The following is a 9,074-nucleotide window of genomic DNA, read 5'->3' on the forward strand; positions in this document are numbered from 1 at the left end:
AAATAAATAAATAAATAAATGTTGTTGCTAGCTGCCGTAGAGTCGATTCCAACTCACGGTGAACCCACGTCTGTCAGAATAGAACTGTACTACATAAGGTTTTCAAGGTTATGACCTTGCGGAAGCAGATCACCAGATCTGTCTTTTGAGGTACTTCTTAGGTAGGTTCGAACCACCAACCTTTCAGCTAGTAGTCAAGAGCACTTAACCATTTGCACTACCCAGGAACTTCTAGAAATAGCAGTCTAGAAGCTCATTTTATCTACAAGAGTATCTCTTCATTTTTCTATTTCTCATGGAGTTTTTTGAAAGCACACAGGGAAGTGAGCATTACTTGCTTTTTATGTATCTCTTCAACCAAGAGGTTTATAAAACATCTAAGACTGAGAGGGATGGTGAGACAATGCTGATGAGATAAAAAGATAGCTAAGATGAATAGCAAATCTACAAAAGCTTCATCTTTCTTTCATGGAAAGAAGACATTTAATTTTGGGTAAAGGAGACACTGGGATTTAAAAATTTGTACATGATTTATAAAGTAAGCTATAAAGGGCAAAAACAGTCTAAGTATTGGAGAAAAAATTAATATGGACATGCAGGAGGCCGTTTCTTTGAGACTGTATTAATAAAAAAGCAATTTTAGCAATTCATACAATTTATCTTGGACACAAAAAACTCCCATCAAAAAACTACCTTCAGTGATCAAACAGCATGCATAAAATGTAGCGTCACTGCTGCGGCAAGCCTTACTTTTTAAGATACTGTGCATCCGTACCTGTTCAGTAAATTACTCAAGCTAATTTTTTCATAAGCACATAATACTTTCATACCAAATTTTTTTTTTTAAATTAATGACATTGTTTAGCCTAGGATAAGGAGCAGGACAGGATCGAGAAAAATTTGGAAGCTCAGGTTCATACTTTCCAAACTTTGCCAATACATTAAAACCAAAAGTCAACGTAAACTTTCCTCTGATTCAACAGATTTCTATTTACCGTACGGTCTACCCAATCAAGAGTATAAACAACACATAAACAGGCCCCCACTCTGACCTAATCTCTTTCTCTCCACCCTGGTCACTGCCCCAGGCACATTGGCCCCCTAGTGTTTCCCAAACTTGTTAATCATTCTCCTGTCCCAGACCCTTTGCACTTGCCCTTCCTTCAACCCATAATGCTGACTCCCTAGATACTCAAATGACTCACTCTCTCGCTTCTTTCAGGTCTTTGCACAAATGCGACCAAATCAGAGTAGCCTTCTCTGAAAATATGCAATATCCTACCCTCTCAGCACTCCCTGCTTTATTTCCCTTCATAGCATTTATCTCTAGCTGATGTATATACATTAATTTAGCGATGTGTTTCTCCTTCCCCAGCTGAACTATAAGCTCCAGGAAGGCAGGGAGTTTGACATGTTCACAGCTGCATCCCCAAAACTTAAAATAGAGCCTAGCACATAGCAAACATTCAGTACGTATCTGCTGAACGACTAAATGTAGTACATAAAATAAAAGTAACAATTTTGGATGCATGGAGAGTGACTAGCAGAAGAAGTTCCTTTCTCTGCTGTATGGCAAAGATATCTCCTTACCATTTTAAAGAATATTAACCATCGCTAGTACTATTATATATGATGTTGTGTATTCTTAGTTTTTCATTATTTATTCCAAGTAAATTAATATAGGCCTAAAACAACTATCTTCTTTGAGTGATGACTGGTGAGGAGTTCAGGGGAACTTTTGCTCTATATATGCATTTTGATAGGTTGAAATTATCTGAGATACTGCTGCTAAGACCAGGAAAGGATCCAAATAAATAAAATACTAGAGAAAACATACTGCTGACCTGCAAAGTAGCAACTTACTCGTTTCTACCTGCTTCTAGACTTGATGGCCACATTCAAAGGCTGAATTTGAAAAGCAGACCCAGAAGTGAAAGGCCCCTTAGCTCCCAACTCTAGACACAAGCTTGAAGTCCAGTATTTGTCACCTAAGCTCACCTACAGAGCACAAATAAGGTTCAAATCATTATGAGAACTTCTAGACAATTCAGTAATGCTCACCTAAGAAATATTTTTATCTTGTTTATATACACTTACTAAGTACACAAAGCCACAACACCTAAAACTACTTAAGTCAGGAAAGATCAGGGTCTCTTCTGTACCCTATTAGTTTCACAGCCTCTCTTTTGAAAATAATTTTATCTTTGCTGTTGCTGAGAATACATGCAGCAGAATATACACCAATTCGACAATTTCTACATATAAGATTCAGTAACACTGTAGATTCATTGCCTCTTGATAAGAAATCTAGTTTTCTCATTTCTCTTAACAGCTATGACCATGCAACCACAATTCTGGACTAGCTTATGCTCTATTAGCTTGCACAATCTGCCATACGATGAGATACTTGGAGATAACTGATCTTCTGTTGTTCTTGCTGGGAAAAGGAATTTTTCACTAGGAAAACCTCATAGTAAATCAAATAGTTCATCATAGTTAATTTCCTTACAACCAAATCGGCAGAGAACTATTATTATGGACAACAGGCCAAGAAGCAGAACTGCTTTTATTCAAGTGGGCAACTCATCATTACTCTTGAGCATATGCCCACTAAAGTGTCTAAGAAGCTAGATCACAAAACACAAAACACTTCTGGATGATCCCAATCCGAGAGGGAGAAAGAACCACAGAACACAGGGAATCATGAAGCTGGGGCACACCAACCTAGAGAATTACAGCCTGGTGTAGGACACTTCATGTTGAAATTGTAGCTTTCATGGAAGCGCCGACGCTTGGGGCGATGAGAGAGATCGCTGCCTGAGTCCTTCAGGGACATGTCCTTGGCAATGCTCTCATCATGAGACACGTTGGGGCTGGAGATGTCTATGTCAGATTCAGAAGAAGGGGCATTTCCAGTTGGAGTGCGAGGAGGAGATTCATCATGATCAGCTGCATTTTTAGTTTCTAAGGCAAAAGCAATTGGTAAAAACTCAGGAATGGAGTTCATTTATTTAAAGCTTTATTATTCCAAAGAGTTTATGGGCTTCCCAGGTCCTATTTCTATGATTTAACCAGTAACTTCTAGCTACCTATCTGCTAGAAATTCTGATTAAAACTAAATTCGGGGTTTACCTAATACAGTAAAACCTGCAAAAGCCAGAACCTGTGTAATGCAGAAACCTGTTAGAAGGAAAACTCAAATATTTTCCACTAAAACGAGTGATAGACAAGTGGTAAGTCTGCACCCTATCAAAGGCAGAAAACTTTCGAGACCCAGAGAAACAAGGCAGTCCGCTTAAGTTTCGGCTCTTGCAGGTTTCACTGTACATTTCACTTACCTGTGTTCATTCCAGCCCCCAAATCAGGAATAAACAAAACAGTATGGAAATAAATTTTTTAAATTACCACCCTACTCTCCTTCCAGGAGATGTACAGGCTAGAAGATAAACGAAGATGGTTATCACCTGGATGACTTGAAGAGGCTTGGCAGGAGAGTGTGCATAGAACTTGGACTCTGAGTTACCACATCGGTAACCTAACAATTCAATGTTAAAATTCCAGACTCTAAGTCAGGGATTGCAAAACCAAATGTCTACAGAGGCTGGGTGAGTAACACAACACACGGGAATGATGTAGACCAGGTGGAGACTGTGGCCAAAGGGAAAGCTCATTCTCCGTCGGAGGGAGACAACTACTACTAAGCTCCAGTCAATTACTGCTGTGGGAGAATCATCACCCAACATTCCCAGAGCTTGCCATTTCTTTAAAAAACAAAACAAAAAAAAAAAAACCAAGGAACTCAGGTTTTTATGTGAAATGCCTATATTTCAAATACTGACAACAAACTGAAAAAAACACTGTGCAAGTAGACATAATCTAACCAGCCAACCAACCCTGTTGGCAGGCACGAAGCAGATCATCAGTCTGTAATCTCTGCTCTAAGGCCTCTGATTTGGGCTGGTGAATTAGGATCTCAAGAGCTTATCAGTCTCCATTACTGAAGGTCACTATTGCTCAGAAATGCAGAGATAAATGGACTGATAAGCATGGCTGAAGAAAACCCAGTTCAAGTCCTCTTCATCTGTGGTTGAGAGGGTCCCAGTTCCTTCTTCCTATTATAGGTCCGAGTTAATATAATACCCCAGCCACTCTGGATCTCAAGAATACTCCAGTACTAAACTGTCCTCAGCAAGATATAAGAACGAAATCAAGCAAAAAGTATTCACCTAGCTGAATTCAAACCTTGGTCAATACTGGGCATCTACCTGTAGTCAACCCATGGCCTCCTTAAGATGGTATTGACCAGATCCTCTATAATGGTCCAAAGTATACCACACCCACTCACCTCTATCTGAAAAATCAACCACTTGCTCAGTTTCTGAGCCAGATGAACGAGTCTGTCGAAGGGGATACTTTTTCGGAGTCACTGGGGTGGGCTGCTGCTGACTACGGGTCACTCTCCTGGTAGAATAGGTGGGCTCCTCAGTGCCAAAAGACTGCAAATTTCGAACAGGGCTGGAATCTGATCCCAATTTTAAAAGATAATAATAAAACAATTAAAGAAAAAAGAAGGAAATCTGTTTTGCTACCCATCCATACGATTTATAAGAATGTAGGTTGTCCTCCTCTTCATATTTCACAAAATTCAACAACTCTTAAAATATCTACTTTGTTAAATAAAATGCAAGCAAAAGAGCTTAGCTCAGGTATAGAAATGCTATATAGTGTAGTATTAATAGATTACATTCTGGAATCAAGACTGAACTTGATTCAATTCCACTCCACAGTATCAGCTATGTGTGGCATCTTCGGCAAATTAATCTAACCCTGTTTCCTGACCTGCAAAATAGGGAAAATCATAGTAACACATTCCTCATTAAGGTCGTTGTGAGGAATAAGTGAGACAATGTATGTAGAGCACTTAGCATGATCTTTGGTACATAGAGGGCTTTATCAATATTAACTATGTCCTTTTTTTCTACCCTTACCCTAACCTACCATAAACAGGTGCTCTACAACTAATGGCATAATAATACACAAACATTTCCTTACTTTAGGGTTTATTTTTTTCTTCTTGATTACCCTCTCTGATACACCTAAGCAAAATCATAACAGAGTGATACATGGGTTAAGGAAAAAATACAGCTGTTTAAATTCTTTTGGATAGCAAAATCTATTCTGAAGCACTCAGCAGTCTTTACATCTTCAACCTGATGATGCTTAAAAAAAGGAAATAAAAGAAATTCAAAGCTGAAACGAAAGCAAATTTTAAACACGATAAAAAAAATCCTAAGATTGTATGTTTATCTTATAGATTTTCCAAAAAAGGAAACTGAAACCCAACTTTTAGGTGAAAAAAGTTAGCACACAGCAAGGTTATCAGTTGGCTCACCTGGGGGGTGGGGCAGGGGTGGGGCGTCCATTCATAATATAGTCTAAGTTTTGTTTTAGAGAAGGCAATCTTGCATAAGCTACACTGTAAATGCTGCCCCCACAGAAGCTGTGCAACTAACTCCATGGTCACAAAGTATAGTAATTAGATACCCAGAAAACCAGAAAAGCAAACCAGCTGCTGCTGAGTCAATTCCGACAATTCCAACTCATAGTGACCCTACAGGACAGAGTAGAACTGCCTCATAGGGTTTCCAAGCCTGTAATCTTTACAGAAGCAGACTGCCGCATCTTTCTCCCATGGAGCAGCTAGTGGGTTCAAACCACCAACCTTGCAGTTGGCAGCTGAGTGCTTAACCACTGTGCCACCAGGGCTCCTTAAGACACCCAGAACTCATGCATTTTCTAGCTGTATCAAATGTCCAGGGTATGGCCAATGACACTAAGAATCCTATGCCGCATTTCTTGCATATGACCTGATACTTTTAGTTATTCTCTTTGTATTTCACCAGATTCTGTCATCTGCACCAAGCCGAGAGACCAGTTTCCACAGTACTAGAACAATAAAGTGTTGACCAGTCAGTCACCTATGAGGAGCAGTCAGGAAGAATGAAGGCTTTTACCTTGGGAACTCTGGCTCAGCCTGGCTGAGGAACGGGTGACTCTGGCAGATCGTCGTGAAGTGCCATCGCTCTCTGAACTGTCTGTGTGCTCGAGATCTGTAGAAAAATCGGAATCTTCGGTTCCATCTGAACTACTGCCTGCATTCCTCTGTAACACCATAGATCCAGACATTAGCATAAAAGCTTTTACTCTGTGGGTTTGTATTAACACTGGAAATAAAATGTACCATGATGCTGAAAACATCAAGCTCAAACCTGAGAAAGGATTCCACAAACAATTCCCTTCCCAGTCCAGAGCCAATTTCCCTTTATTTAAGACATTTACATGGAATAACCTATAGGTAATTTACCATTGTTAAGTAAATAAAGACAGACAAGTAACACTGAAATATCACTAATACTGAAACAAGTCCCTTTGGAGACCAGTACCATAAACTAGAAATAAAAACACCCAACTGAAAATGGTCTGGCTGACATAACCACACACCTATAGAAAGTTCAAGGTAGTGAGAAAAATGTTGATGCTAGGCCCCATTCGACTTTAGGGTAGCTTTTGTTCAAAGTCTCCATCAACAGCTATCACATTTCTAAAAACCATATACTAATTCAACATAGCATGGGCCACAGCACTGATCTCAAGAGAACTTAAGCAGAAGAAAAAAAGATATAAATTCTTTCTATGTCATCTACCCTTGAAGTTTCTCCATGTGAATATCCGAAGTGCTGAAAAAGGCAGCTGGCAAATGAAAACTAGAAGGTATTCAAACGCTGAGATGATGATTTATCATCTTTTCAATTAATAATCATTTGTCAATGATTAGCCTCCTCAAGAGTGATTAGCCATAAGGATAACTTTTATCAATTAAGTATTAACATTATACCCTTTATTAAACCAGAGAGAAAACAGTATTTGCTAAAAAAAAAAGCTTCAAACTACAAGTCCCAGATCCTTTATTAAAAACCCTTAGGGCCAGCTGTGTTTCGAATTCATAATTTTTTAGATTGTGGGAAAGGAAATACTTTTTTGCACAGATTTTTGGAAAGGAAAATCTTTTTGCACAGATCCTACAAATACTCCATAAGCAACACATTACTATTTCTGTAGCAAAATACATAAACAATCACACTAAACTGATCTATAAAAACCATAAATAGCCTCAAGACAGTTTAGGACACGCTTTGTCAGCAAATAAGTTACTAAAACACTCGTCCTTTGTATTTGGGAATTGCAGGAGGGGAACTGTGGACCTACTGTAAGGCACTGATACTATTCCTGCATTTGGTGAGCCTTAACATAAATACCACCTAAAACTTAGCTCATTTTAGGAGACATCATAAAGTGTAAATATTTATTTGAAAGCCTCTACAAAGAGAAAAATTCCTGCAAAAACGAGCAAGAATATGCCCCAGCTTAAGGGTAATCAGAATGAGCTCGGCCCAGAAATGAACTGAGGCCATGGGAAAGACTCACAGAGAATCAGTGGGATGAAGGTGGAATCTTAATCATCAAGCCCAATTACCGGGATATTTGCGTCCCCGATCATCTCGCTCCTCCCTGGCTTGATCCTGGAACTCTGCCCTTCTCTCTGGCAACCTACTCCCCATCTTCCTCCAGAGCAGACTGAACTGCTCCCACACCTCCTTTCCCACAACACTTTGTATCTATCTCTAAACAGAGCATGTACTAGATCCTTTTAGTTATTTACATCTGTTTTCTCTACCAGGGATCATGTCTAATTGATTTTTTAATCCCTAGCAACCAGCACGTAGCAAGCAGTCAATAAACAACTGTTGAATTAGACTTGTTGTGTACTTCTGGTTCTGCCATTGCAAAGTGGCTTTGGGGACACCACTAGGCTTCGTTTACTCAGATGTAAAAAGCGTGTGGGGAGGGGTTTCCTAAATGATCTTTTAAGGCCCTTCTACCGAGCAAAGAAAGTAAGGAAAAAATTACGGCTTAGACTCAACAAGCCTGAATGGGATCAGTTCTCAGCTTTGTTGTACCCACCTGGAAAAAAAAAAAAAAAAAAAAATCCTCAAAAACCCCGCCTCTACACCTATCAGCATCACCACCCGGAAGGGAGGCGATTCGTGCCACCCAATAGAAGTCCTGCTAAACCGCGCCCCACGGGACAGATTGCCAGGCCCAGCCAATGAAGACAGGAGGGATCGTTCTCCACAGCCAGTTGCAGCTCGGTAGGGCCCGGTCCAGGCACCGCCCCCGCACGCGGGGAGGTGACCGTTGAGCCCTAACAGGCGGTATCACCAGCCAATCAATATGCTTCTAGACGTTTGAGCGGCCAATTAACGGTAAGAACGCCTCCGATCCGGCCAAGTAGAGGGCGGGAATAGTTGCAAGCATAGGCCGAGGCCAGAGTCGGGCCCACATTTTTCTGTTGGGTACAAACAGAAGAGAGGTCGGCTGAGCTAAGTTCGGGGAAGCAGGAAGTTGGAACGCAACCACTGTGAGGCGTGGCCAACTGCGTCACGTTGCTCAATCAACTGGCCTTAGAAACCCGCCATCCCTCCTCTCCCGCTTCTCTCACCTTCCTTCGTGGCATTGCCGGCGGCTGCGGCCCGATGGTTCCGATTCGGGCAGCGGCGGCAGCAGCAGTAGGAACGGTGGCTCCGGCGGGCTCCGTGGCGGCCTCTGTAGCAGTCCCAAATCTGCGGACGATCCCAAGTGCCTCCTGCCTCACAGCGTCTAGAGTCTTTTGCGCAGGCGCCGCGGGCTGAGGCGCTTTTTCCTTCACTTCCGGCTGGGGCTCGCGTCACCTGGCGTTACGGGCCAAAGAGGTTGCTGGGAGGTGGGCGTGTTTTTCGCAGCTTTGGTGAGGCTAGTGAGCGCCATTTTGGAGTTGGGCAGAAAGTGGCCTCGCTAGTAGAAACTGGGGCCAGCCATTTTTGGTTAGGTCAGTGGCGGCCTTTGTGGGCGTGGGTAGCCGTTCTTGTTTGGGCAGAATCCTAACAGTAGACGCCAACGGTTTTCATCTTTATCTTGGGCAAAGTTTTCCTTCCCAGTCGTTTAATTTAAGGGAGACAAGGACGGAAACCCCCAGA

At 41.5% G+C, this 9,074-nt stretch overlaps 1 protein-coding gene across 7 annotated transcripts in view; it reads right to left on the reverse strand.

Annotated features, from left to right (window-relative positions):
- Positions 1-8,794, reverse strand: part of KAT7 (lysine acetyltransferase 7) — a 36,676-nt gene extending 27,882 nt beyond the window's left edge. For 4 of the 7 annotated variants that reach the window (XM_023732772.1, XM_023732771.1, XM_023732774.1 and 1 more), the window contains exons 1-3: positions 6,015-8,552; positions 4,346-4,522; positions 2,725-2,964 (exon numbers count right to left, since the gene is read on the reverse strand). In XM_023732772.1, coding sequence (XP_023588540.1) covers positions 2,725-2,964; positions 4,346-4,522; positions 6,015-6,258 — 661 coding nt within the window. In that variant the 5' untranslated portion in view covers positions 6,259-8,552. The other 3 variants (XM_004377952.2, XM_004377951.2, XM_023732773.1) reach the window with 3 other exon arrangements.
- Positions 8,795-9,074: the final 280 nt, after the last annotated feature.

The sequence above is a fragment of the Trichechus manatus genome, unplaced genomic scaffold (genome assembly GCF_000243295.1).
Source record: "Trichechus manatus latirostris isolate Lorelei unplaced genomic scaffold, TriManLat1.0 scaffold00054, whole genome shotgun sequence".
NCBI lineage: Eukaryota > Metazoa > Chordata > Mammalia > Sirenia > Trichechidae > Trichechus > Trichechus manatus.